At 68.1% G+C, this 25,588-nt stretch overlaps 12 protein-coding genes across 12 annotated transcripts; 8 read left to right on the top strand and 4 right to left on the bottom strand.

Moving 5' to 3' along the window:
- Positions 1–131: 131 nt before the first annotated feature.
- RHOBADRAFT_42873 (uncharacterized protein) lies at positions 132–3,182 on the top strand (the record flags this gene model as incomplete). The annotated part of the gene is made up of 9 exons (XM_018414127.1): positions 132–461; positions 560–736; positions 811–1,045; positions 1,108–1,553; positions 1,621–1,854; positions 1,926–2,270; positions 2,348–2,701; positions 2,791–2,892; positions 2,958–3,182. 9 exons carry the CDS (start codon positions 132–134, stop codon positions 3,180–3,182), a joined length of 2,448 nt encoding a protein of 815 aa, XP_018272579.1.
- A 216-nt stretch (positions 3,183–3,398) lies between these two features.
- Positions 3,399–5,315, top strand: RHOBADRAFT_42872 (uncharacterized protein; the record flags this gene model as incomplete). The annotated part of the gene is made up of 9 exons (XM_018414126.1): positions 3,399–3,414; positions 3,479–3,670; positions 3,734–3,857; positions 3,929–4,131; positions 4,191–4,259; positions 4,329–4,445; positions 4,528–4,688; positions 4,776–5,100; positions 5,185–5,315. 9 exons carry the CDS (start codon positions 3,399–3,401, stop codon positions 5,313–5,315), a joined length of 1,338 nt encoding a protein of 445 aa, XP_018272578.1.
- Positions 5,316–5,646: 331 nt separating this feature from the next.
- RHOBADRAFT_42871 (uncharacterized protein) lies at positions 5,647–6,190 on the bottom strand (the record flags this gene model as incomplete). The annotated part of the gene is made up of 3 exons (XM_018414125.1): positions 5,647–5,750; positions 5,830–5,991; positions 6,052–6,190. The coding sequence occupies 3 exons, from the start codon at positions 6,188–6,190 to the stop codon at positions 5,647–5,649; spliced, it is 405 nt and encodes a 134-aa protein (XP_018272577.1).
- A 659-nt stretch (positions 6,191–6,849) lies between these two features.
- RHOBADRAFT_52525 (uncharacterized protein) lies at positions 6,850–7,591 on the top strand (the record flags this gene model as incomplete). The annotated part of the gene is made up of 5 exons (XM_018416382.1): positions 6,850–6,879; positions 6,942–6,989; positions 7,060–7,078; positions 7,152–7,346; positions 7,441–7,591. 5 exons carry the CDS (start codon positions 6,850–6,852, stop codon positions 7,545–7,547), a joined length of 399 nt encoding a protein of 132 aa, XP_018272576.1. The 3' UTR covers positions 7,548–7,591.
- A 457-nt stretch (positions 7,592–8,048) lies between these two features.
- On the bottom strand, positions 8,049–9,205 carry RHOBADRAFT_52524 (uncharacterized protein; the record flags this gene model as incomplete). The annotated part of the gene is made up of 2 exons (XM_018416381.1): positions 8,820–9,205; positions 8,049–8,755 (listed from the first exon to the last, which is right to left on the bottom strand). The coding sequence occupies exons 1-2, from the start codon at positions 9,196–9,198 to the stop codon at positions 8,049–8,051; spliced, it is 1,086 nt and encodes a 361-aa protein (XP_018272575.1). The 5' UTR covers positions 9,199–9,205.
- A 219-nt stretch (positions 9,206–9,424) lies between these two features.
- Positions 9,425–12,208, top strand: RHOBADRAFT_35168 (uncharacterized protein; the record flags this gene model as incomplete). The annotated part of the gene is made up of 11 exons (XM_018413257.1): positions 9,425–9,598; positions 9,709–9,823; positions 9,904–10,109; positions 10,178–10,282; positions 10,344–10,530; positions 10,612–10,935; positions 11,022–11,096; positions 11,173–11,339; positions 11,446–11,845; positions 11,912–12,001; positions 12,066–12,208. 11 exons carry the CDS (start codon positions 9,425–9,427, stop codon positions 12,143–12,145), a joined length of 1,923 nt encoding a protein of 640 aa, XP_018272574.1. The 3' UTR covers positions 12,146–12,208.
- Positions 12,209–12,454: 246 nt separating this feature from the next.
- On the top strand, positions 12,455–14,823 carry RHOBADRAFT_52522 (uncharacterized protein; the record flags this gene model as incomplete). The annotated part of the gene is made up of 3 exons (XM_018416380.1): positions 12,455–12,709; positions 12,786–14,676; positions 14,746–14,823. The coding sequence occupies 3 exons, from the start codon at positions 12,455–12,457 to the stop codon at positions 14,784–14,786; spliced, it is 2,187 nt and encodes a 728-aa protein (XP_018272573.1). The 3' UTR covers positions 14,787–14,823.
- A 149-nt stretch (positions 14,824–14,972) lies between these two features.
- On the top strand, positions 14,973–15,806 carry RHOBADRAFT_42866 (uncharacterized protein; the record flags this gene model as incomplete). The annotated part of the gene is made up of 4 exons (XM_018414124.1): positions 14,973–15,306; positions 15,435–15,582; positions 15,657–15,722; positions 15,785–15,806. The coding sequence occupies 4 exons, from the start codon at positions 14,973–14,975 to the stop codon at positions 15,804–15,806; spliced, it is 570 nt and encodes a 189-aa protein (XP_018272572.1).
- A 403-nt stretch (positions 15,807–16,209) lies between these two features.
- RHOBADRAFT_52520 (uncharacterized protein) lies at positions 16,210–17,580 on the top strand (the record flags this gene model as incomplete). Its single annotated transcript, XM_018416379.1, has 4 exons — positions 16,210–16,415; positions 16,484–17,081; positions 17,170–17,192; positions 17,257–17,580. The coding sequence occupies 4 exons, from the start codon at positions 16,210–16,212 to the stop codon at positions 17,438–17,440; spliced, it is 1,011 nt and encodes a 336-aa protein (XP_018272571.1). The 3' UTR covers positions 17,441–17,580.
- Positions 17,341–21,472, bottom strand: RHOBADRAFT_52519 (uncharacterized protein; the record flags this gene model as incomplete). Its single annotated transcript, XM_018416378.1, has 4 exons — positions 17,341–19,445; positions 19,510–20,692; positions 20,751–20,874; positions 20,945–21,472. The coding sequence occupies 4 exons, from the start codon at positions 21,470–21,472 to the stop codon at positions 17,528–17,530; spliced, it is 3,753 nt and encodes a 1,250-aa protein (XP_018272570.1). The 3' UTR covers positions 17,341–17,527.
- Positions 21,473–22,184: 712 nt separating this feature from the next.
- Positions 22,185–23,492, bottom strand: RHOBADRAFT_42863 (uncharacterized protein; the record flags this gene model as incomplete). Its single annotated transcript, XM_018414123.1, has 7 exons — positions 22,185–22,233; positions 22,323–22,732; positions 22,797–22,909; positions 22,972–23,111; positions 23,237–23,291; positions 23,360–23,373; positions 23,479–23,492. The coding sequence occupies 7 exons, from the start codon at positions 23,490–23,492 to the stop codon at positions 22,185–22,187; spliced, it is 795 nt and encodes a 264-aa protein (XP_018272569.1).
- Positions 23,493–23,822: 330 nt separating this feature from the next.
- On the top strand, positions 23,823–25,533 carry RHOBADRAFT_52517 (uncharacterized protein). The gene is made up of 5 exons (XM_018416377.1): positions 23,823–23,880; positions 24,014–24,887; positions 24,999–25,196; positions 25,302–25,353; positions 25,438–25,533. The coding sequence occupies exons 1-5, from the start codon at positions 23,852–23,854 to the stop codon at positions 25,491–25,493; spliced, it is 1,209 nt and encodes a 402-aa protein (XP_018272568.1). The 5' UTR covers positions 23,823–23,851; the 3' UTR covers positions 25,494–25,533.
- Positions 25,534–25,588: the final 55 nt, after the last annotated feature.

The following is a 25,588-nucleotide window of genomic DNA, read 5'->3' as shown; positions in this document are numbered from 1 at the left end:
GGAGCAGAGCCAGGACGACGGCGAGCAGCGAGCAGCTGTCCACCTCTGAGGACCTCACCTCGCTCGAAACCGCGCCGACCAAGGCCAGTATCGCCCTGAGCCCTGCTCTCCGTGCAGCGAGCGCGCCCTCCATGGCCGCCGCCGTGTCGCCTGTCGGCTCGCCTCCTCTCGCGTCGACCACGACGAGCGCTCGCGTCGACCCGGTCGCGCTCGTCACCCGCGCCGACGTCGAGCGCCAGCTGCAGGCCCTCACCGCACAAGAAGGCACCCTCGACGCCCGCCTCACGGCCCTCATCTCGAGCCGAGCTCGCCTCGCCAGCCAGCTCCGCACCCTCGGCTCGTTGGGCGACGTCGTCGGCGGCATCCACGGCGAGGCAGAGCACATGGCTGGCGAGATCGGCGCAGTCGCACAGACCGCACAGCGTGTCGGAGCCCAAGTTCGCGGGCTCGACGAGGAGCAGGTGCGTCCCTCCCCCTTCCCTCCTCCCTCTCGTCGTTCGGGCCCAGGTGGGGGGTCCGCCCGCTTGCCCTCGCTGACTCGTACCCGCACCGCCCACAGTCGCGCGTCAAGGAGTGCATCGAGATGGTCCAGGCCGTGCAGGACCTCAAGTCGGCCATCGCCAGCCTCGACGTCAACATGCAGAAGCACGACTGGGAGGCCGCTACTCGCTCCATGCAGCGCGCGACCGCCATCGACCCCGTCATCGCCTCGAGCAGCTTTGCCGACGCCGTCGTGGTGCGCCCGCTGGCTCCCTCTCCCTCGGCCAGTCCCAGGACGTCGCACTGACCCCCTGTCGTCCGACCATGCAGCCCACCGCCGACCTCCCGTCCGCCCCAACCGCAACCCTCGCCCAGCTTCGTGCCTCCCTCCTCGACACCTTCCTCACCTCGTTCCGCGCCGCCGCCGACGCCAACGACACCAACAACATCAACCGCTTCTTCAAGCTGTTCCCCATGATCGAGGAGGAGGACAAGGGCCTCGAGGTGTACGCCCTGTGGGTCGCCGACATCGTGCGCGCCAAGACCGGTGCCCTCAGCAGCAAGAGTGCGTCCACTTGATCCTCCTTGCCTCCCTCCACAGTCCCTGACGCAGCTCGACGCGCGCAGGTCAGAGCCCGACGCACTTCTCGTCCCTCCTCACGGCCCTGTTCGAGGCGATCGCCCTCATCATCTCGCAGCACCAGCCCGTCGTCGAAAAGTACTACGGCGACGGCAAGATGCTCTCGGTCGCCGGGTCGCTCATGACCGAGACGGACAAGCTCGGCGTGCGCGTCCTCGCCAACTGGGAGGACGAGCGGCGCATCCGGCGACGAGTCGCCGACGCGCACTCGCACCGCTTTGCGAGCGCGTCGTCCGAGGCGTACGCGCGCAAGCCGCTGCCGCCGAGGCCCGGCGGGAGCCCGATGGTGCAGCAGCAGGGCGGGTTCGAGACGCCGGCGGCGGCGAGCGAGGGCGACCTCGACCCGAGGGAGGTCGACGCCATCCTGACGGAGCTCACGATGATGAGCGGGCGGTGGGAGCTGTTGCGGCGGTTCCTGTACGGCTCACTCAAGGTGCGTCCCTCCTCTCTCTCGTCCCTCCCTCTCCCGCTCGAGCCAAGCCTGACTCGGGCGCCTGCAGGACGAGCCAGAAACGCCGCCGCCGGCCATCGTCGGTCCGCCCTCCAACTCGGACGCGACCGCGACGCTCGACCCGCCAGCAGTACCGGCGGCGGCCAAGCTCTCGGACCCGCCGGCCGACGAGGCCGACCTCGCCGTCGTCGAGGACAGCGAGCTCGGCAAGGTCTTGACCAAGCAGCTGCGCGAGGCCTACATGCCGCTCGAGGTCTGGTACCTGAGGACGGCGATCGAGCGAGTGCGTCCCCTCTTCCTCCTGCTCCACCCTCTCCTTGCCCCCTCCCTGACACCCTCCTTCCCTCCTCGCAGGCGCACCAGATGGACGAGGCCGACTTTTCCTCGACGCCGTACCTCTCTTCCTCGCTCGACGATACGTTCTACATCGTCAAGAAGACGCTCCACCGCATCGTCAGCACGGCCAACGTCGCCAACCTCGTCGCCATGTGCAAGGAGCTGCGCGTCGTTCTCGAGCGCGACGTCGCCGAGGTGTGGAAGGCGCGCATCGAGGGCGCGTTCAAGGACCTCGCCGCCAACGCGCAGAGCCAGACGGCGCTTGGCGGCATCGCCGTCACGGGCATGGCGGCGCAGCTCGGCGGCAGGGCGAGGGAGGAGGAGCGAGAAACGCGCGAGCGCGAGGCGAGGAACGTCTACATCGTGCGCCCGACCTCTCTCTCTCTCTCTGCCTCTCTTCCTCGTCCTCGACCCGTTCCCTGACCCCTCGACGTGCGCAGGTCTACCTCAACGACCTCGACACGGCGGCGAGCTACACGTCGCGCCTCCTCGCCGAGCTCGCCTCGTCGGACGCCCTCGGCTCGGCCTTTTTTCTCTTCTCCGAGCTCGAGCGCGCCCGCACGGCGCTCACGCTCGTGCGCTCGTCCGAGGACAAGTTCCGCGGCGTGCTCAAGTCGGGCCTCGACCACCTGTTCAACCAGCTCGTGCGGCCAAAGCTGCGCCCGCTCCTGAGCGACGTGTACAAGGACGTCAGCTACAAGCTCGACGACGACGCGTACAACGAGGCCGAGTACCGCGACGACGTGCGCAAGCGCTTCGTCAAGGCGTGGGACGGCCTCCTGAGCGGGTACAAGGTGCGCCCCCTCCCTCTCTTCCCTCACTCCCTCCCTTCCCCTTTCGCCCGCCTTTTCCTGACCTTGCCGCCTCCCTTGCACCTGTGCAGGACTCGCTCACCGAGGGCAACTTCAACTTGTTCTTCTCGACGGCCGTCAACGTGCTCGTGCGGCCGTGGGAGAGCATGGTCCGCGGTATGAAGTTCACCGAGGTGCGCCCTCTTTTCTCCCTCGCCTCTCTCGCCGCATTCGAGCTCACGTCGAGCAAGCGCAACAGCTCGGTGCCCTGCGCCTCGACCGCGACATCCGGACGATCCTCTCGTACCTGTCGTCGCAGGCGTCGTTCGCGTCGGGCTCGCTGCGCGAGTCGTTCTCGCGGCTGCAGCAGATCGCGACGCTGTTGACGCTCGACAGCCCGGAGGAGGCCGAAGAGGTGCTGAGCGCGAGCGGGAACCGGTTGACGATGGGCGAGGTGAGGAGCATCTGGGCGCTGCGGGTCTGAGCAGGAGGGGGTGCGAGCGAGCGTCTCGAGCGGTGGCGGCGGTCCAGTCGTAGCAGTGCAGTGTTGTATGATCGTCGAGCCGTAGCCCCTCGTGCGTGCTCCTCGCTGCAGCAAGGAGAGATGAGTCGGTCGGCGCACGCGCCTCGAGCGTCGTACGCCGCGCCTTCCGGTCCGCCCTTTCCCCGCCTTCGACCTCTCGCTCTGACTTGGCCAACCATGTCCTCCTCGACCGGTGCGTCCCACAGCCTCTCTGCCAGCTCTCCGAGCATCGCTCACCCGTGCTGCCCCCTGCGCAGGCAAGCGCGCTGCCGCCCCTCCTTCTCCCGACGACGCTCGCCCGCTCAAAGCTCCCCGCCTCGACGACACCTCGCCCATCGTCGAGCGCAGCATCCAGTCGGTGCGCTGGCTCGCCAACGTCGGCGAGCTCAAGTCGGTCCTGCACGCCGTGTACGGCCACCCTCAGCCGAGCAGCAAGATCGCCGTCTTCAGTGCGTCCCTCTCCCTCGCTCGCACCAGTCCCCCGTGCCGAGCTGACCGACGCGTTCCTCCAGGCCTCGAACACACGCTCATCAAGCCCAAGCTCCTCGTCCAGCACTTTACGGGCACGACCGAGTGGAGGTGGTTCACCGAGGACGACCGCGTCAAGGACAAGTTGCGCGAGCTGCACGACGACGGGTGCGTCCCCTCTTTCCCTCGTCGCCTTTTCGAGTCCAGTTCGACGTTCTCCTGACCTTTTACCGGTACAGGTACGCCCTCGTCATCTTTGCGACCCTCACGTCGTCGGGCAAGGAGCACGTCGACGAGTTCAAGGGGCGCATCGCCAACGTCCTGCGCGACCTCAACCTTCCGGTCCGCATCTTCACGTCGACAGCCTTTGACCCGTACCGCAAGCCTGCGCCGGGCGCCTTCATCGAGTTCGAGCGCCGCTGGAACCTCGGCAAGACGATCGGTGCGTCCCGGTCTCCCTTCTCAGCGCCGCCGACTCGTCTCTGACTCGAGCTCCTGCAGACATGGACCAGTCGTTCTCGGTCGGCTCGGCAGCTGGAGCGTCAGGGAGCTTGTTTGACTGGGACTTGAGTGCCTCGCCGCCCTTTTACACTCGACCTTCCCAAACTCGCACTGACCCTCCTCGCGTCCCGCCGACAGAATTCTCGGTCAACGTCGGCCTTTCCTTCCAGACGGCCGAGCAGTACTTCCTCGGCGAGCCCGGCGACACCAACTGGCGCTTCACGGGCTGGCTGGCGAGGAAACACGACCACGACGGTGCGCTCGAACCTCCTCGTTCCCTCGCCCTCTCTCTTCACGAGTCCTCGGCACTGACACTTTCTCTCCCACCCTCTCACAGTCCCCATGTTCATGCCGACCAACAGGAGGCTCGTCATGAAGAAGCAGAGGAGCGAGTGGGACGACCCCGTCTTCGAGGTCGTCTTCTTCATCGGCCCGCCCAGCTGCGGCAAGACGCACATGTGGACGACGAGGTTCGAGGGCAAGGACTACGTTCGTGTTGTGCGTCCCCTCTCTCTCTCTCTTGACGTGCGAGTCGTCGTACGCGAGGCTCGAGAGCGTGCGTCGCTCACTCCCGCCCGGTCACAGACGTCCACCGACCCTGTCCAGCTCCAGCGCCTCCTCGAGCGCGACTCTCCCACCTCCATCGTCGTCGACGCCCCTCTCCCGACCCGCGCCGCTCGCCGCGCCCTCATCCGCCTCGTCGAGAAACACAGCCGGGCCGAGCACGGCGTGCGCGCGTTCGTGTGGAACGTCGACGAGGACCTCGCCAAGCACAACCACGTCTTCTGGTGGCTGCACGGCAAGGGTGGCGGCGAGGCGACGGGCGGCGTCGGCGAGAGGCCGGCGTGGCTCGGCGAAGAGGACTGGAGGAGCTGGTTCGCCAAGTACGAGTCGGTCAACTTTGAGGAGAGTGCGTCCCTCTTTCCCTCTCTCTCTCTCTCTCTCGCCATCCTCCTCGTCGTCGAAGCACTGACCCCTCGCACGTCCTGCGCAGAGTACGAGGAGGTCAAGCGCATCGAGTTCATCTTCGACAAAGCCTCGTTCGGCGAGGACCGCTTCAAGCAGTGGCGCGAGCAGTTCCTCAGCTGCTACCCTCGCGACCCGACGAGGCAGGCGTGGAAGTGACGAGCGCGAGAGGGGCAGGAGGTAGCGAGGCGAGGAGCTGAGCGCTTGCAACGAGGACGACATTCTGCTTGCGACTGTTCTCGCGCCGAGAGCAGGAAGCTCGTCCGACCCTCTGTCAAGCGTCTCGCTCGCCAGGCTCACCGTCACGCACTCGCTCGAGAAGAGAGACCGAGCCTGCTTGCGCCGAGCTTGTCCATGCGCCGGCCTCGACGAGCCTCGCGCTCGCTCGGACCTTCAGCTCCAAATCTCGCCGCTCGTTGCTCGCTCGCACTCTCTCGCTGGCCAGATGTCAAGAGAGGCAACAGAGATAGATGCACAGCGTCTAAAGGAGCTACTGGCCCGACCGACCCGACCCGGAGCGCTGGTGGCCGCGGCGAAGCCACGTGGGAGTGCGGTCCTCGCCCTCCAGGATGTGGCGCCGGGCGATGTACTGCTCTGCGAGAGCGAGAGGAGGTCCGAGCGATCAGTCCCGGGCCCGCCGAGCGGACGAGCGAGAGAGAGAGAGGCGGCGCACCGGGCGTGGTCATATCGCGATCGAGGTCGGCCTCGTTGCGACTGTCCTTGCACCGCAGCTCGACAGGCGCAAGTTCGACCGGCAGGGGATGGTCGAGAAGGAGGAAACCCGAGTCGAGGTTGCGGTTGCGAGCGACGTAAGCCGCCGTGAGCGCCGCGAGACCTGCGTCGTCCGAGACTCTAGTGACCTGACGATGCGAGAGGAAGAGGGACGAGGGCGCACCATCGAGGACGAGTATGCGAGGGACCAGACCCTTCTCCTCCTCCTTGTTGATCGCGTTGTACACGGCGCGGACGGCGACGCCGTAGATGTCGAGTCCGGTGACGACCGAATGCGTGGGAGAAGAGACGGGCCGATCCATGGCGGCGAGCGCGGCTGAGAGCAAGAGCGAGAGCGAGAAAGCTCGAAAGCGGAGGAGAGTCGAGCGGTTGCCCGCGGCCCAGCCTCCCCCGCCGGCTATCGAGAGACGGGCAAAGCTTCGGGTCCGCCTCGGGGCTGGACGGACGGGAGGCTGCGCGGCTGAATGGGCAACAGAGCCGCCCGAGACGAGCGACGCCGAGGACGGCGGAGGAAGCGAGGAGGGAAGCACGGAGACGCTCGAGCGCGCGGCGGCGCGATGGGCGGCAGCCCGAGCGCTGCTCGGAGAGTCCGCGGCGCGCTCGCCAGCGCAAGCCGGGGCGGGGCGAACGAGAGACCACGGACGGCGGACGAGGCGGCGAGCGAACCAGCTCGCTGTCCTCCCTTCCAGTCGACGTGCACGGCAGCAGAGCTATCGACCAGCTAGCCCAGCTCTGAACAGCACTGTCACACGCACACGACCGACCAACCGCCTCCTCATTTCCACCCCCACCTCGACATCGCCCCGAACTGATGAGCGGATCAGTGCCGCTGCAGCTCACGCTGGGCATCATCAAGCCGTCCGTAGCTGCTCATCAGCCACATGTGCAAGGTGCGCCCACCTGCCCCCTCTCTCAATCGACTCGCAAGCTCACCACCTCCTCGTGACCGCGCCCAGCCATCATGCGGCACATCAAGGCGAGCGGGCTCGAGGTGCGCCCCGCTTGAGCTCTCTCTCCTCTCTCTCTCGCGGCCTGACCCTGCGCGCCGAGCAGATTGTGCGCTCCAAGCGGTTATTCTGGCAGGAGCGCGACGCAGAGCAGGTGCGTCTCTCACTCCTCGACAGCTTGCGGCGCACGGCGGGGACGAGCCTGACACTCCTCTCCCTTGCAGTTCTACGCCGAGCATCAAGGTGCGCCCGAGCTGAACCGACCCATCCTCGCCGATCCACCCCGCCAACCTCCTTTCTCCTCCCCCTCGCGCAGGCCGCTTCTACTTCCCCCGCCTCGTCCAGCACGCCACCTCGGGCCCGTTCGTCGCCCTCGCCCTGTGCGCACCCGACGCCATCACGCGGTGGCGCACCCTGATCGGGCCGACGCACGTGTACAAGGCGCAGTGGGAGCGTGCAGAGACGCTCCGGGCGAGGTACGGCCTGAGCGACACGAGGAACGGCTTTCACGGTGCGTCTTGCGCTCCCCTCGTCCCCCCTCTCTCGTCTCGAGACGGAGGGGTCTTGCGCGAGACGCGCTCACGCGCCGCCTCTCCCTCTCGCAGGATCCGACTCGCCGTCGTCGGCGGCGAAGGAGCTGGCGCAGATCTTCGACTCGTGGGACGTCAAGTGGTGGCTAGAGCAGCGAGAAAAGGGCGAGAAGCTGTCGTAGATGGTCCTCTCGAGTGCATGCAGGTCGTGCTCTCGTCTCTTTCTCTCTCTCTGCGTGCGCGCCGACGAGATCGAGAGAAAGGGTCGCAGAGAAAGAGTGGAAGTGCTACAGCTACGGCCCAAGCGGCAAAGCCTGCAGAGCGAGAGGTGTCAGATTCGGCGAGGCTAGCGAGGGAGGGAGAGGAAGAGAGTGACGCACGAGACGGCGAGAGACGAGTGATGCCGCCCGAGGGCTGGGAAGGACGAGCTGCGCGTGAGACAGCTAGTCAGGGCACATGACGAAGAGGACGAGGGAAGAAGCACCACATACAGACTGAAGCGTGCCGGAAAGAGTCGGTCGGCGAGAAAGAGGCGAGAAAAGGGCGCAGAGATGAGGTCGAGGAAAGGGAGGAAGGGAGGGTCGAGCGACTGGGCGAGATCGACGAGTTCTGCGTGCGGTCGAGGCGTCAGTCACCGTACGAGTGTGTCGAGAGAGAGAGAGAGAGAGAGAGAGCTCACGCCCTCAGCCGTCGAGCCCGCCGTGCTCGGCGAGGTGCATGAAGAGGGTCGGCTGCCCGAGTGGCACGTCCCTGCCCGAGTCGTTCGAGAAGTAGACCTTGATGGTGCGGTTCCGAGACTTTGAAGACGTCTCGACCGTCTTGACGAGCTCGAGCAGCGCAGGCAGGTCGCGCAAAGTCGTGGGCAAGAGGAGGGTGCGCAGGTCGGCGACGAGCGGGGCGTTGTTCTCGATGAGCCACGAGATGCGGCGCAAGTTCTCCTCGACGAGCTGCATAGTGATGTGCGGGTTGACGTTGTGCAGCTTGGGCGGCTCGAGGCGGACGTGGCGGACCTTGCTGGCGGAGCTCGTAGCTCCCACAAAGAACGCGGGCAAGACGGCGAGGTCGACGGCGTAGAGCGTGCGACACTCGCTGTCGCCCATGCTGTCGTACTGCTCGATGGCCGGGATGTAGTTGTACTCGAGCGTGACGAGCTGCTGGACGAGGGCCTCGTTAGGGCGCAGGTACGGCGACATGTCGTACGGGCGGTCCTCGCCCTCGTGATGGATCGAGCGCATGTGGCGCAGGCGCGGCATGCACGACGACGAGATGAAGATGTCCTTGTGCTCCTTGCGCGCGACGGTATAGCAGACCTCGAGGCGCGTGACGTTGTCGAAAACGACGTGCGGCGAGATGATGATGATGCAGCCGTCGATGCGCAGATCCTCGAGCTCTGCACGTTCAAGGGGTCAGTCAATCTGTCGCTGGTCCTGACTGAGAGAGACTGGGGAACGCACCGGGCAGTGCGGCGAGTGGGTCGAGGTCGAGGTCGCCGTCCAACAAGATGAGCGCGACGGCGCGCAGGGCCTGGGATACCGCGACGTCGAGACGGTATCTCGGCGAGACGACCGTGAAGTCCACATCCGAGTTGTCGAGGTACAGGAACTGGAGGTGGACCGCGCTCGTCGCTCGCCGTACGGCTTCGAGGTGCGCGGGCGTCCTGACATGCACGGCGCGAGCGAGGCACTGTTGTGCCGCGTGCCGCAGCGGGCCGACGAGGCTGAGGCGCAGGAGCGTGTCGCGGCGGTCGGTCGACCCACTGTAGGTGACGGGGCCTGCGGCCGCCTCGACGATGGCGATGAGAAGCTCGGGAGGGAGAGAAGCGAGGCAAGCCATGTGGATGGCCGCGAGGTCTGCTCGAGTGCGAGTGACAGGAGGAGAGCAGAGCGAGGAGCGGCAAGCGAGCGCCGCCCTGCGTGCGCCTGTCGACGGACCGGAGCAGAGCAGGCCGACGACGCGGAGAGAGGAGGCGAGGGTCGGACGAAAGCCAGCACCTCGCCTCGCTCGCCTGTCGCCCAGAGCTCGCCTACAGCTCGGCACGACCAGCTCGCAGGTCCCCGCGATGCAAGCCCGACCACCCGCCTCGTCGACGGGGCTCGACGTCGAGCTCCTTCGCCTCCTCGGGTCGACCGCCCTCCAGTCTCGCCTCGACGCCATCGTGGGGCCAAAGACGCTCATCCTCACCCCCAACCTCGCTGGACCTCTCGGCCTCGTCACCGAGGTCGGCCTGCTCAAGGTGCGTCCCTCCTCGTCTCCCCCGCCCCTCGTCCTCGTCCTCGTCGACTCCCCCACCTCGACCCGAACCTGGCCCAAGCCCGCTCGCTGACCTGCTGCTCCCATCTGCAGAACAATCATGCCGTCACCAAGATGTTCTGGCTCGAGCCGGGCGTCCTCTCGCAGGCAGAGCGCAACATCGTCTACGTCTGCCGACCCGAGGTCCGCTGGATGCGCATCATCGCCGGTAAGCCCTGCCCTTTCTCTGTGCCTGTGCGGCCCTGTCCAGTCACGTCGGACACGCTGACCCTTCCCGCTCGCCCGCAGACCAGGTCCGCACGACCCCGCAGGCCAACCAGCACAACTACCACCTCCTCGTCGCGCCGCGCATGACGACCCTGTGCACGACCGTCCTGTCCGACTTGGGCGTCCTCGGCTCGATCGAGGTCCAAGAACTGCAGCTCGGCCTCATCCCGCTCGAGAAGGACGTCCTCAGTCTTGAGTACGAGGACTCGTGGAAAAAGACGGAGCTCGTGCGTCCTCCTTCTCCCCTTCCTCCTCCTGCCCGCGCAGCAGGCACTGACAAGCCCTTTGCCCACAGGACGGCGACCACTCGTGCATCTACGACATGGCCAAGGCGCTCATGACGGTGCAGCGAGCGTTTGGCACCATCCCGCGCATCATCGGCAAGGGCGACTCGGCTCAGGTCCGTCCTCGCTCTCTCTCCTCGCTCTCTCCCTCACTAACTCTGAGGCCAACTTCCACAGCGTCTTATGGAGCTCCTCAAGCGCATGCAGCGAGAGCAGCCAGCCTCTTACGCGTCGGCCGCACCGCTCGCCAACGGCTACGTCAACTCGATGATCGTCATCGACCGCCAGGTCGACATGGTGTCGGCATTCTGCACCCAGTTGACGTACGAGGGTCTAGTCGACGAGGTGGTCGGCATCAAGCACGGTGCGCCCTCTATCTCTCTCTCTCGAGTCCTCGTATCCCTCGCCCCGAGCCTGACTGACCCCTTCTCGCCTCGCCCTCCAGCACACGTCGACGTCGACCCGAACCTGCTCAACCCGGGTCCTGCAGCCTCAACCTCGACGCCGTCCCAGTCGACCTTTGGCGGCGCCGGCGCCGGTGCCCCGCCGCCTCGCAAGCGCAAGCACCTCCTCACGTCGACGACCGACCCGCTCTTCGCCGAGCTGCGCGACAAGAACTTTGCCGTCGTCGGCAACGTCCTGAACCGCACGGCGAGGCGCCTCAACGACGACTACGAGAAGCGCCACCAGGCCAAGACGCCCGCCGAGCTGCGGCAGTTTGTCGGCCAGCTTGGAGGACTGCAGAGCGAGCATCAGGCGTTGAGGCTGCGTGCGTCGTCTCTTTCCCTCCTTCTGTGTACCCAGGCTCCTCGCAGAGCATGACGGACCCGATCCTGACGAGCTTGACGCGCACAGACACCAACTTGACGGAGCAGATCATGGCGCTCACGGTCACGGACGAGTTCAACACGGGCCTTGAGGTGCAGCAGAGTGCGTCCCGCCTCCTCTCAGTCTCTCGATCCTCCTGAGCGGACCCGCTCACGAGCCTGTGTCCTCGTGCGCACAGACCTCGTCGCCGGCGTCGACCTCGCGACGCAGGAGAACTCGATCCGCGACCTCATCAACCAGGAGGCGCCGCTCAAGACGGTCCTGCGCCTCTTGTGCCTGTACAGCATCGTGTCGGGCGGCATCAAGCAGAAGACGCTCGAGGAGTTCAAGCGCGACGTGCTGCAGGTGCGTCGGTCGAGCGTCCTCCTCGCTCCCCAGTCTGTTCGCCGCGAGGTTGGGAGCTCTGCAACCCGTCCATGGTCTCGGCACTGACTCGTTCCGTCTTCCGCAGACCTACGGCTTCGACCACCTCCCCCTCCTCCTCTCGCTCGAGCGCCTGTCGCTCCTCATGCGTCCTCCTGTCGCCGCCTCTCGCTCCGCCAAACCTCCCTTTGCCCTCGCGCGCAAACCTCTGCGCCTCATCGTCGACGACGTCGACGAGTCGAACCCGTCCGACATCAGCTACGTCTTCTCGGGTTACGCGCCGCTCGGCGTCCGGCTCGTCCAGTGCGCGCTCGGCGGCGGGGCGGACGCGGCGAGCGCGGCAGGGGCGGCAGGATCAGCGAGTGGGCTCAACGGCTGGAGGGGACTCGAAGAGGTCGTCAAGGCGCTGCCGGGCGCGACGTTTGACGAGCGGCAGCCGGCCGACGACGGCGCGAGACGGCGTGCGTCCCCCCCTCTCTCTACTCTGCGTCCCCTCCTCTTCCTCTCTCGCGCCCCGTCGACTGAACCTCGGGCCTCATCTGCAGTTGCGCCAGGCGAGCTGCCGACCACCATCGTCTGCTTCCTCGGCGGCATTACTTTCGCCGAGATCTCGGCGCTCAGGCTCCTCAACCGTCAGATCCCGAGTGCGTCTCCTCTCCCTCGCCCTCTCGAATTCGTCACTGACTCTGTCTGCGTCTCTCCCTGCAGCACGTAACCTGCTCGTCTTGACGACCGACACGGTCTCGGGCGGGTCGCTCCTCAACTCGCTCATGCCCGAGGCGACTTGAGGGTCGACCGGGCCTTTGCAGTTCCCGTAGACGTAGCAACCTGTTGTCATACTATGTAGCGCTCGCCGCAGAACGACTCGAGAACTGTAGAGAGCGAGGTGGCCGCACCTCGAGGCTCGACGCGCCGGCAGACGCGACTTGGCCTCGACGACAACCCTCTGCTCGACGAGCGCTGCCCCCGAACGCCTCGCCAGCCACCAGTGTCCTACAGCACCTTCTCACACGCGCCTGTGCCAGTCGCCGCACCCCTCCTCGCCGTCCCCACCGCGCTCTGCAACCTCATCGCCTCGACCTCCTTCAACCCACCCGATGCCACCGCCACGCGACCCGAACCGGCTCTTCTACGATGCCGTCAACCCCGTCATGCTCTCGCACGACGAGGTGATGCAGCTCTCGCCCGCCGAGGTCCAGTCGGCGACCGACCAGCTCGACCAGAACCTCGTCCTCCTCCTCCAGCGCGTCGAGGAGAACTTTGCCCGGTGCAACGAGATCGTCACCGAGCGCATCCTCGCCAGCTTCGAGGTCCACGGCGAGAACACGCAGCGCATCAACCAGTCGGTCAAGGTGCGCCTCACCTCTCTCCCTCTCTCGCCCCCCCTCGCCTTGTTGACACGAGCTGATTGCGCCTCTGTGCCCGCAGTTCTGGCGTCCCTTCTTCGAGGCCGCCGCCAACATCCGCCTCAACGAGCCGTACGCCGAGCAAGAGCCGAGCGTCGCCGCCGACGAGCCGTCCGAGGCGACCATCCACCCGGACCGCACCATCTCGGACGAGGGCGACGTCAGCTACGGCACGGCCCCCTCGGTCGGCGGCACGCCTCGCGCTCCTCAGCAGTCGTTCTCGGAGTCGGCGTCGAGCGGTGCCCCTGTCGAGCCGCATTGGTCGAGCGAGGGCATGTCGCCGTTCAACCCGGGTCCGCCTCCCGCCGTCGGCGGCGCCGACTACTCTGCGCAGCGCCCCCTCCCCGACGTTCAGCGCCTGCGCCTGCGCGACCTCCCTCCCGACTCGCCCGACTTTGCCGAGCCCCAGTTCGAGACGATCCACGGCGGCCTCATGGGCGCCGCGAGTCGAGGCGGACGAGCCGGCGCCGACACGAGCCGCTCGGACGCAGGCGACATGTCGAAGCAGAGCACCGAGCCGTCCTTCCTGCGCGGCTCGCCCACCTCGCGACAAGACGTCGGCCGCGCTCCTCCGCCTGCGCCCCAGTCGGCCCTCCTGAACAAGGTCTTGCGCAAGGGCCTCGGCGGCACCCCGGCGACGGCGTCTCGTCCGGGCCAGTCGACGCCGGGTCACGGCAAGATCAAGTACCCGCACGATCTGCCGAGCAACTGGGACGGCATCGCCAACCTGTCGACGACGACGCTTGACGCGTTCCCGTCCCCGATCAAGCGCCGCGGGCACGCCAGCATGCTCCAGGTCGGCGACGACTCGCTGTACGGCCCGCCACCGTCTACTGCAGCCTCTGCTCGTACCGCCCTCATCTCGTCGCCCGCCGGCGCTGCCGCCGCCGGCCCCTCGTCATCCCGAGACGCGCTCAACGCCTCGACCTCGACCCTGCGCCGCTTCGGCACTTCCCCGGCGCCGCAGCGCAACGCCGCGTTCAGCCGCACGCCGGCCAAGGAGGCGGCGCGCCGCACCGTCCAGAACGTGTACGACGCGCTCGGCGACCTGGGCGACTCGCCCGCGCTCGAGCTCCCGAGCGCGCTGCGCAACCCGGCCCGCACCATGTCGTACAACTACTACGCGTCTACGTCTGCGCACGGTGCGGGTGCTGGGCCGGGCAGCCCGAGCGAGAAGGCGACGGCGAGGCGGGCCGACCGCACCCTGCTCGGCGACGAGGCTGCGGCGGCGGCGAGCGGCGCAGCGAACGACGAGAGCTACGCCTCGATGCCGTCGCAGCCGAGCTTCATGACGCAGCCGATCCCGTTCTCGCATCACGCGCCGTACGACGCGTCGGGTGCGTCGCTGTCGCTGTCGGGCGCGCACGGCGACGATGCGCCGCTCGCCGACTTTGGCGGCGGCACGACGGCCAACATCGACGCGCTCCTCGCGGGCAACCACGGCGGCGCCGACCAGTACGCCGGCATTGTCGACGACGACGACCACGACGGCGCGGCGCGGTTCGGCTCGGGCACCGGCGGCACCGACGAGTCGTTCACGGGCGAGGCCGACGACCACCTGCACCTGCACCATCGCCCTGCCGAGCCGACCTACACCGAGGGCTTTGACGAGGGCTACTCGCGCGACGAGGACGAGCTCGGTGCGGCGGGCGGGCGCGCGCTGCGCCTCCCCGGGCAGGACGGGCCCGAGGACACGCTGTTCGGCATGCCCGCCGGTCGAGGCGGCGCGTCTGCTGCAGGCGGCGGCGCTGCGGGCCCGAGTCGTCGGTCGACGTACGCGCCGCAAGGGGCCGATGTCGGCGAGGAGGAGGAGGAGGACAGCTTCGACGAGGAGGCGAGGAGGAGCGGGTTCCGGCTGCACGGCGCGGGCGACGAGATGGAGACGCTGCACGGCGGCAAGCTGCTCGAAAGCGGTGCGTCCCTCTCTCTCTCTGTGTCTCCCTGTTTGGCACGCGTACTGACCGTCGTCGTCGTCGTCGCAGTGCCGTTCCAGGACAGCCCGCTCGCGAAATGGAGGCCGTAGCGCACTCGTCGCCGCGATGTGATATGTGCCCCTCGACGTGTCTGAGTACTTGAGAGAGAGCTCTGGCAGTTCCGTGCATGGCTTGAGCGAGAAGTGAGCGACTGTCGACTTGAAACCGAGACGAGCCGCGTCCTCATCGCGTCTGTCCTCGCCCGACCACTCTCGCTGCCTCGCCAGCTCTCGAGCATGTCTGGCCTGTTCGGCACCGGCTCTTCAGCCAAGAAGCCCTCGCCCTACGCGTCGTCCCGGCACCACGCGTCGTCGTCGTCGGCGCGAGCACCACCCTCCTCCGGCCCGTCTCAACTCTCGCCCGACCAGCAGCAGGAGGTGCGCGAGGCGTTCGAGCTGTTCGACCTCGACAAGGACCAGAAGCTCGACTACCACGAGTTCAAGGTCGGCCTGCGCGCGCTCGGGTTCGACCTCAAGAAGGCCGAGGTCCTCAAGCTCATGCGCGACCGCAACCACGACGACGGCCAGGGCGGCGGCTTGACGATCGGGCTCGACGGCTTCATGAGCATCGGTGCGTCCTGCCATCGCTCTCCTTCTGCCCCTGCATCCGCGACGACGAGAGCTGACCTTTCCCCCCCACCTCCGCCTTCCGTCCCTCGCCTGCACCCGCCGCGTTCCGGTCCTCGTTCTCGACAACAGCCGAGCAGCTTATACTCGCTCGAGACCCGCTCGACGAGATCCGCCGGGCGTTCAAGCTGTTCGACGAGGAGGGGACGGGCAAGATCTCGTTCCGCAACCTCAAGAAGGTCGCGCGAGAACTCGGCGAGAATCTCGCAGACGAAGAGCTGTGCGTCCTCCTTTCTTCCCACTGGACGTGTTCGAGGCCGGCGAGCGGTACTGACTGTGTGTGTGAGCGCGCAGGCAAGCCATGATCGAAGAGTTCGACCTCGACATGGACGGCGAGATCTCGGAGCAGGAGTTCATCAAGTGCGTCTCTCGCGCTCTCTGCGTATTACAGCGACTCGCACTGACCATCTTGTCGCTCCCAGGATCATGTCGGACGACGTCTGAGGTCGTTTCGGCCCTCGCACCCTCCTTTTCCTCCCTCCCTCCCTTTTGTCCGTCTCTCCGCCGTCGAGTCGCCCCCTAGTCTGTCCATCTGTCCTGTGCCACAAGTGTAGCACCACCTCGCAATCCTACTGCCGTCAGCTCTGCTGTCGTCGACGTCCGCCGAGAGCTTAAGCCCGCAGTCGCGTCGCTCGGCGGCCTCCTGTCCGGCGGACTGTTTTTCTGCTTCTCCGGTCCGCCCGCTTCCGGTCTCAGCCCAGCAGACGGCGAGTCCAGCCTCTTGCGATGGCGAGGCGCGGAGTCCGCGTCGGTGTGCAAAAGCCCTCTCGACCTCCTCGCTGGCAAACGCTCTTCCTCTTCTCTCTCCTCGCTCTGCACTCTTTGCTTGGGCTTCTTCTCGTTCAACATGTCGCGCAACGACTCTCAAGGCTTGCTCAAGCGCACGACGTCGACGGGCGCGTACGGCATCAACCTCGACGAGCCGTCGCCCCCGCGCACGGTTCCCGCCATCTATCTTCCCGGTCAAGGCCGCGAGTGGTCGCCGCAAAACATGTTCGTGCCCGACCCGAACTCCCTGCGCCGTCACATGCTCAAAAAACGCCGTGTCCCTCGGTACGCGCCCTTTCCTCCGCTCGTCTTGCAGCGGAAACGTGCACTGACTCGCTTTCCTTGTTTTACAGCTCGAGCAGCTCGCTCCACCTCGCCGAGCGTGCCCACAGAGCTCTCGGGCTCGAGCGTCAACTCGCGACGTCGCCGACCCGCTCAAGCGCCGACCACTCGCGCGCTCACCGCAAGGCGTTCGTCAACCTGAGCGACGAGGACGGCTCGCACAGCGAGACGGACACGGGCAAGGCGCCGGCCGACTCGAGCCCCGACTCGGACTCGGACGACGACTCGTCCTCGAGCGGCGACGAGGGCCTCACGATGAACGCGAGGCCGCCGCTCGGGCGCTCGAAGACGTGGGCGCACGGCGGCGTGCACGAGCCGCCACGTGCGTCTCGCTCGCACAGCAGCGGCGAGTCGTCGTCCGACGACGACGACGACGGCGATGCGCTCACCATGGCGCCCGTCCGCCGCTCCTTCACGGCGCCCGGGCGCTCGTCGTCGTCCGCCGCCGTCGCGCCGGCCTCGACGAGCCGCAAGACGCGCCCGCCGCCGCTCAAGAAGGACGCGTTCGTGCCTCACCCGCGCGACGGTCCCAAATCGCCCACGACGACCGGGCACGACAACGAGCCGGCGTTCGGCCGGATCTCGAGCCCCGTCAACGAGCAGAGCAAGGTGCGCCGCCAACCTCTTTCTCTCTCTTTCTGTCCTGTCCGGTGTCACGCTCGTCGCAGGCTCACCTTTCTCTCGTTCCCTCGTGCAGAGGCACCGTCGCAGGTCGTTTGTGCGTCGAATTTACTCCCTCTCTTTGCGCTAGCACCTCTTGACTTTCCTCGTCGTCGCTCGCAGGACAAAGCGCTCCGCCGTGGCTCGCGCCGCTAAACAGGGCGATCGGCGAGCTCTCATGGCTCTCGAGAGAGGGCGAGGAAAGGAGAAAGCAAAGCGGGCGGAGAGAGTTGCACTGCGAGGAAGAGAGAGGGACCTTTGTAGACAGGGCGAGGGAGGGGGTAACGACCGAGTATGTGACAGCATAAGGGGATAAGGAAAGGAGTGAGAGCGAGAGAGGGTATCGAAGGAGGAGAGGAATGAGAGAGAAGGGCGACCGCTTGAGAGACAGAGGTCTAAGTCGAATCGACGCCGTCGAGCTGCGCCTCGGTCGTCCCGCTGACACGGACGCGGTACAAGCACGTGTAGGCCTCCTCGCCGTGGTTGCTGAGCACCTTGACGACGACGACCTGGACGGGAATGGCGAGGTGGCGGGCGGCGGGCGTGACCGGGAAGGTCTGGACCGGCGAGGGGAGCGCCGGGTCGTACGCGCCGACGGCGAGGAGGACGTGGTTGGCGCTCGGCGGGAGGGACGCCGGGTTAAGGTCGAGCTCGGCGGCGAGCGGGTCGAGCGGCGAGCCAGCCTCGAGGGCGGCGTCGCGAGCGGCGCGCTTGGCGGCAAGCTGCTCGGCGCGGTACTGGCCGACCTTGGCGACGTTGTCGGTGCCCTCGACGATGCCCCACACCTCAAAGTCCTTGGGCGCCGACGACACGTCGCCGTCGAGGGCGACGTCGGTCGAGATGTGCTCGAGCGTGACGTCGGTCGGGACGACGCGACGGCTCAGCTGGATGCCGAGCTGACCCTGCTGCCCGGCAAAGGGCCAGCACGACCCGGGCGAGTTGTCCGAGTGGAGTGCCGTGACGGGCGGGCGACCGCGCGGCGCCTTGGTGCCCGTGAGCCAGGCGAGGGCCGAGCGCGCGGCGGACGACGGGTGCGGGTCGTACGACGGCGACGTGAGGGAGCGGATGACGCGGCCGCCCGAGGTGAACAGGGCGTAATCGGGGCGGGCCAGGACGTCCTTGGAGTAGCGCAGGATGGCCGAGTCGACCAGCGACGAGATGACGGCCGTCACGTTCTGGCCGTCGCTCGACTTGATCGTGACGGGCGCGCCCGACGACGACGACGACGATGACGTGCCCGCGCCGACGACAGGCTGAGCCCGCTGTTGCTCCTTGCGGCGCATGTCGTCCTGCTTGGCGACCTTGTTGAGGAGCTCGCGGCCCATCTGCTCGAAGTTGTCGTGCGCCTTGTTCTCAAAGTCGCGCTTGAGCGTCTTGATCTCGCGGCGCAAGAGGTCGAGGAACTGCTGCTTCGAGAGGAAGGCGTCCGACGAGCCGACGCGCGAGGTGAGGTCGTTCGCGACGAACGCCCGGAGCGCGCCCTCGTTGGCCGAGAGGAAGTCGGCCCACGACGGCGGCGCGGCGACGACGGGCGCCGGCGGCGCGGCGACGACGGGCGCCGGCGGCTTGGCCTCCTTCGACGACGAGCCGCCGAACAGGCCGCCACGCTTGGTGCCGTCGATGGCGGCGAGCTTGGCGTCGACCGTGCGCTCGACGGCCTTCTTGTCGACGAACGCGTCCTTGAGGACGCGCCAGAAGGCCGGGTCGATCTCGAGCCGGCCGCTCTTGTCCATCATGACGGCGATCTTGCCCGGGAGCTTCTGCGCGATGGCGTCGAGCGCGAGCTGCGTGATGCGCTCCGACCGAGTCGCCGCCTCGACGTCCTTGGCGACCTGGGTGACGTGGCGCTTGACCGAGTCGACGTCGTCCGACACGGTCGACACGGTGCCCTCGAGGCGCACAATCTCGCGCGCGTCGGCCTGCTGCGCGACGGCGAGCGCCTTGAGCCGGCCCTGCAGGCCCTCGAGCTCGTCCTTGACGCCGAGGACCGCCCGGCTCGCCTCGGCGGCATGCTGCACGCTGTCGCGCTCGACGCCTTCAAGCGCCGTCGTGATGCGCGACTGCTCGACCGAGACGCTCGTCTCAAGCGTGTCGAGCTGCGACGCGAGGCGCGAGATGGCGCTGCGGTCGTGCGACGAGCGCTGGCGGTCCGATTCGGACGACGACGAAAGACGGCCCATGACCGACTCGAGCTCGGAAAGGCGGGCGATGAGGCCCTCGAGCGAGTCGGGCGGGACGTCGGGCGCGATAAAGGGCGGTGGCGGCGGCGACGAGGTCGAGGTCGGCGCGAGCTTGTCGAGAAGGTCGTACCGCCTGCGCGCGAGCATGATGGCCGAGTCAGTGAGGCCCGTGAACGAGGAGAGAGCGAGGGACGCACCAGACAGCGACGATGAGCGCCGAGGCGAGCAAGAGCGCACCGAGCGCCCTGCGGATCTTGGCCCAGTCGAGGAGCGGGTCCTGCGCCTTGCGCCTCGCGCGCTCGACCACGCGCACCAAGGGCCGCAGCGCATCGCCGCACCTGCGGCCCCACTTGCCCTCGCTCGCGGTCCCGCCCGCCGCGCCGTCCTCCTCCTCGCCCTCGTCCTGCGCGCCGAACGTCGTGCCCGCGCCGAGCATCGACGGCGGGCCGGGCAGGCGCCGCTTGCGCATGGCGCTGACGGGGCTCGCGCCCGCCGCCTGCGGCGTGAGCGGGTACGCGCCCGTGCTCGGCCTCGGCGTCGCCATGCCGCCCGGCGTCGGCGGCGGCCCGCCTTGGCGCTGCTGCTGCTGCTGGAGCTGACGGGCGCGCGCCTGCTGCGCCTCGAGCTGGCGCTGCTTCTGCGCCTCGAGCGCCTGCACGATGCGCTCCTCCTCGCAAAAGTCGTACGACGAGCCGCGCAGGACCGAGTCGTCGAACGACGCCGACAGGCTGTGGCCGTCGCCGGGGTGGTCGCCGGGCCCGCTCGAGTCGGCGTCGAGCGAGCGGTCAAAGGCGGCGAACGCGGGATCGACGGCGCCAGAGGTCGAGGCGCCGACGTTCGAGTGAAAGGGCGAGGGCGAGCGGCCGAGGTTGGACGGCGGGCCGGGCTGCTGCCGCCGGCTCGCCTCGCTCGAGTGCGTCGGCGAGGGCGAGCCGACGCGGAGGTAGTAGGACACCGCGGGAGGTGTCGCCGAGCCGTCGCCGTCGCGGTCGTGCGAGACGTCGCGGTCGCCCGCCGGGTCGTGCTCGTGCGGGTCCATACCGCCGAGGTCCCGCTCGTCGCCGTGCTCGTCCTGCTCGGACTCGTCCTCCTCCTCGTCATCGTCCTCCTCGCTCTCGCCGCCTTCTCCGCTCCGCCTCCCGCCCCTGCGGCCCTTGGGCTTCTTGCCGTACCAGATCTCGGCCTCCTGGACGCCGCGCGCGAGCGCGTGAGTCGCCGCGCCCGGGCCGAGGCTCGTGCGCCCTTTGCCCTTGCTCTTGTGGCGACCGCGGGGCGTGTACTCGTCGGACGAGGCGGCCGATGCAGGATCAGGACGATAGGGCGGGTCGACGGGCTTGCTCGAGCGTCGCCGGTAGGAGCGACTGGTTGACGCGGCGGTGCCTGCAAGAGGGAACGTGAGCAGATGGTCGTCGAGAGAAAAGGTGGGCGAGGGACGCACCCTCGTCGTCCGAGGCGACCTTTGGGCGCTTCTGGACGCCGCGCTGGGCATCGAGCTCCGACTCCTCGCTGCTTGACGATTGGCCGGCCTGCGACTTGTACGACGGGTCCTTGACGACGTTCTTCTGCGAGCGAGGGGAGGGCCCAGGTGAGCGGGTTGGACAAGGAGAACGAGGCGAGAACAGCAAGGCGCACCTTGCGCTTCTTGCCCGCACTCGTCGGTGCGGCAGCCTGCTTGGCCGCCACCTTGATGATGTTCTCCTCCTCCTCGCTGTCTCCCTCGTCCTCGCCCTCGTTCTTGTCGTCGCGCCGGCCCGCTGGCGCCGCAAAGTCCTCCCTCCTGCCGCCGACGCGCACGCCGCCCTGCCCGCTCGTCGCCGCCTTGAACGCGTTGGCGATGTTGACGCTCGTGTTCTGAAAGCCCGACGAGTAGACGGGCGCGGGCGCGACTGGCGGCGGTGGCGGGTAGGCGTGCCCGACGGCGTCCTTCTTGCGGCTCGCGAGCGAGCGCGCGTACCGCTCGCCGGCGGTGGCGGCGGGAGGCGGTGCGGGCTCGGCGTCGCCCTCGTCGACGACGGCGAGCGGTGCGGTGGTGCTCCTGCCGCGGCGGTGGCGTGGGGTCGAAGTCGAGGCGCCTGCGGGGCTGTTGGCGGACGCCGTGGTGGTGGTGCGGCGCACCTCGATCTCGACGGACGGGGTGCGACGCGCGCGCGACGTGGTCATGGTAGGACAGGTGGCGGTCGAACTGGAGGGCGGCAGGTGGCGCTGAGGGGTCGGGGGAGGGTCGAGACGAGGATGCGAGCGCGAGGGGAGGCCGACACGACGGGGCGGCGCGTGCGGTGATGCGGTCGAGAAGGGCGAGCGAGGCGGGGGGGAGCCAACGGCGGGTTTCGAGTGCTGCTCAGGTGGCGCACGGCGTAGCTGGCTGTGGAGAGGAGGATCAGCGAAGTGCTCGCGGTGATGAGGACAAGGGGGAGGCGAGCCAGGCAGCGGGACGCACCTGTCGCGGCTCTGTGTGGCCTCAAGGACTGCTGTGCGGCTCTGCAGCCACTCGTAGCTGACCCTGGCGGCGAGCTGGTCGGCGAGGGCGCGTGTGTTGAGCGAGAGCCCGGGACCTCGAGCTCCCTCTCGCTGACCTCCCTGTCGCTGACGCCAACGCTCCCTGCAACGTCCTGCGCTGTGCGGCACTGCTGGACATGTCTCGAAGGCTGCCGCTGCTCTCCTCGCACCGCTTTACCTCGCTCGCTCCCTCTCTCTCTCTCTCTCTCCTCGCGCTCCTCCTCCATACGGTCGACGATCGCGCACTCGACGAGAGGACACTAGCGTTACACCGAGAGGAGGAGAGCGCGCACAGACGCCAAAGGGGGGTGGGCCAGGGTCACGAACGAGGGTATGCGGGTGGGAGCGACGAGGGCTGAGGAAGGGAACGGGGCGTCTACTCGAGCTGGCCCTCGCGCTCGATGTCCTCGAGGCGTGTGATTTGCCTGCGCGCGAGAAGGACGAGGTCTGCGTCAGGTGTTGGTGCCCGGGAGAGCCATCGCGAGACGATAGAGAGAAAAGCTCGACGACGCACCGGTCGCGCACCTTCTCCTGCCACCTGAGGAGCTTTGCGTGCTCGTGCACCTGGAACCCAAAGATCCTCGGTCGGACCCTCTCGACCTTGCTCGCCGCCTGCGCGCCGAGCCCACCTCCACCGAGGCCCGCCTGGCCGCCGGCGCCCTGCCCCGCCCCGGGCACGCTCTTGCTCGGGATCATGCCCGGATAGACCATGAAGAGCATGTGGGCGAACGTCGACCCAAAGTAGGCGCCGTCGATCGAGCCGTGGCGAGACGATTTCGGGCTGTACAGGTCCTCGCACCGCGGGCAGTAGAGCTTGACGGCCTTCTGGTACGGCAGGTCCGACAGGCCGAGCGGGAGGAGCGGCTGGCCGTAGCACAGGACGCGCGGGCACCGCCCAAAGTCGCCCTTCTTGTACTTCTCGATCTGCGAGAGGGCGAGGCGGGTGAGCTACCCGGCGAAGGAGGAGGAGAGGAGAGAGGGGACGCACCATCTTGGACAGGCCGCGCGAGGTGATGATGAAGCGGGCGTGGATGAGGCCGTACAGGTGCCGCGCCGACGACTCGAGGTGTTCCCGCTGCTCGTCGTTGAGGTCCTCGTCCGCTGTGGGGAGAGCCAAAACGTCAGCTTGCGCGACGAGAGGAGCAGGGAAAGAGCGGACGGACCGGCCGTGTCGGTGATGAGGTCAAGGGCGGCCGAGTAGCCCTGCACCTCGGCGTTGAGGCCCGTCAAGTTGAAGCGGTCGAGGATGTACTCCTCGTCGACCTCGCAGAAGTACTCGTTGCCCTTGGACGCGAGGAACCAGCTGCGTGCGAAAGGGGCTTGTCAGTGGTGGCTCCACACTCTCGAGCAAGCGGCGTAGCGCGTCACTCTGCGCCTGTGGCGCCAAGTGCAACGCGCAGGGCCGTACTCGGAGAGGTGCGGACTCACGAGATCCACGAGTTGGCGTACGAGGCGGACGACGAGAGCGAGAGGTCGTCGGCCACTGCAGGCGCGCGTGTAGAGTGTCAGCTGTGGTGCTCCTCGAGCTCATTGCGCGTGTGCCCTGCCCACTCCTCGCTCCCGTACTGCGCCGACGACCGCCGAGCCGTCCTCCTCATCAGCTCGAGCCCGGCCCGCGTCTGCGCCCCGCTCGAACGTGCGCAGCTGACCCCGCTACCTGCTGAACTCACCCTGCCACTGACATCGGAGGAACAGGGGCTCACTGGCTGCCGTGGTCGACGAGGTCGAGAGGGGAGGCTCGTGAGGTGAGGCGGACGAGGGCGAGAGGTGGTTGCGCGGCGTGGGGCTGGCGAGGGTCGCGCTGCCGAGTCGGGAGTCGGTAGTAGCTGCTGCAGGTGCGCTCAGGCGGCAGCGAGAGCGTGGTTTGTAGTCGAGGCGGTGCGAGGCCTCGCTGCGAGCTGGGCCAATACGGGCCGCAATAGGGCTTCAGCTGGTAATCGCTCCTCGTTTTGTATTCGAGCCCACCGAATCGCCCTCGCACCGGCGTCCCTCTCTCGCACCCTCTGCACTCGCTCTCGCACCCAGCTGGCTCCGCTCTCAGCCATGGCTCCTCCGACTGTCCACGACGACGAGTACGTCCCCTCCCTCGCTCCCTCCTTCCTCCTCGTCCGTCTCCCCCCCACCCTCACTTCACCTCGCCCCCCCCACCTCGTCTCGCCGTCGCCAACCTGTACAGCAGCACTGACGCGAGCCCCGCACCGACAGCCTCGACGACCTCGACGACGTCCTCGACGCCTTCTCGTCCCCCGCCCCTGCCGCCGCCGCCGCCTCGACCTCGTCGGCGTCCGCCCCGGCACCCCCGGCAACCACCGCCCGGGCTCCCTCGACCTCCTCTGCAGCTCCCGCCGCCGCGACCGACGACTTTCCCGACCCGGACGACGACGCCCTCGCCGACCCGGACGACGAGCCGCTCGACCCGCAGCTCGCCAAGGACCTCGAGCAGGGCATGGCCGCCCTCTTTGCCGGCCTCAACCCGGGCGCCGCCGGCGGGGGTGCGCCCGGCGCGAGCGGCCTCGCAGGAGGCGACGAGGACGGCGGCGAGCTCGACGAGGGCGAGTTCCGCAGGGTCATGGACGAGCTCATGCGCGGCGAGCTGGGCGGCGGCGGCGGTGGTGGCGCGGCGGGAGGAGCAGGTGGCGAGGGCGGGCTTGGTGGAGCCGACGCGGGCGAGCTCGAGCAGCTCATGAAGGCGCTCGGCATGGCGGGCGGCGGCGCAGGACTCGGCGAGGCGGCCAAGGGCAAGGCCAAGGCGCCTGCCGCCGGGCCGTCGTCCTCTTCCGGCGCGAGCGCAGGGCCCGCCGCGCCGCCGGCCAACTTCCAGGACGCCATCGCGGCGTCCATGTCCAAGCTGCGCGACTCGTCGTCGACGGCCAACGCGTCGCGGACGGCGGCGGGCGCTGCGGCGGGAGGAGCGGGAGCCGGCGGCATGGCGGGCATGCTGGCGCAGATGGCGGGCATGCCCGACCTCGGCGGCGCGCTCGACTCGGAGGAAGGGCTCCAAGACATGCTCGACGAGATGATGAAGCAGCTCATGGGGCGCGAGATGCTGTACGAGCCGCTCAAGGAGCTGTCGGACAAGGTGCGTCGGTCGTCCTCTGCCTCTCGCGCTCGACCTCTGCGGCGTGTCTCGCCGAGAAGGCTCCGGCTTCTGCATGCAGCACGGGCCTGACGCACACCTCGCCTCTCGCAGTACCCGGCCTACCTGTCGGCCCACCGCGCGTCCCTCTCGCCGGCCGACGTCGAGCGGTTCGAGAAGCAGCAGCAGATTGTCGGGCAGATCGTCGCCAAGTTCGAGGAGCCCGGCGCCGACAAGGAGCCGCCCCTGACGGACAAGGAGGAGGAGGAGCGCCAGCAGCGGCTCGACGCCGTCGTCGACTTGGTCGCCAAGGTGCGTGCGCGCTCGTTCTCTCTCTCTCTCTCTCTCTCGGCATCTGGGCGTCGTGCGCTACGTCGCGCAACCTGGGCTGATGAATGTGCGGGTCCTCCTCCGCAGATGAACGAGTGCGGTGCGCCGCCGAGCGAGATCATGGGCGAGATGCCGCCAGGTGCGCCAGACTCTCACTCTCTCCTCCTACCCTTCCGTCCCTCCTCGAGCATCGCTCACTCGCTCCCTCTCGCACGACATGCAGGGATGGAGCTCGGTGCTGACGGCGTGCCCAAGGTGCCCGAGTGCGTGGTGTGCTGAGGAGGAGGTTCGAGTGCAACGAGGGACGGTTCTCCTCGTTTGAAGCGTTCGAGCGTCGGTGGCTGTCGTTGCGCTGTGTCAGCCGAGAGAGAGAG

This window comes from Rhodotorula graminis (assembly GCF_001329695.1).
Source record: "Rhodotorula graminis WP1 unplaced genomic scaffold RHOBAscaffold_4, whole genome shotgun sequence".
In the NCBI taxonomy this organism is placed as follows: domain Eukaryota; kingdom Fungi; phylum Basidiomycota; class Microbotryomycetes; order Sporidiobolales; family Sporidiobolaceae; genus Rhodotorula; species Rhodotorula graminis.
The sequence above is the reverse complement of the archived record's forward strand: the minus strand, read 5'-3'. Positions and strand labels throughout refer to the sequence as shown.

What these genes read in the sequence shown, in the direction of transcription:
- RHOBADRAFT_52517 (XM_018416377.1), top strand. Translation starts at nt 23,852, where the DNA reads ATGGCTCCTCCGACTGTCCACGACGACGA. An exon ending in TCGTCGACTTGGTCGCCAAG is followed by an intron (nt 25,197 to 25,301) that starts GTGCGTGCGCGC and finishes CCTCCTCCGCAG; the next exon opens with ATGAACGAGTGCGGTGCGCC. An exon ending in CATGGGCGAGATGCCGCCAG is followed by an intron (nt 25,354 to 25,437) that starts GTGCGCCAGACT and finishes CACGACATGCAG; the next exon opens with GGATGGAGCTCGGTGCTGAC.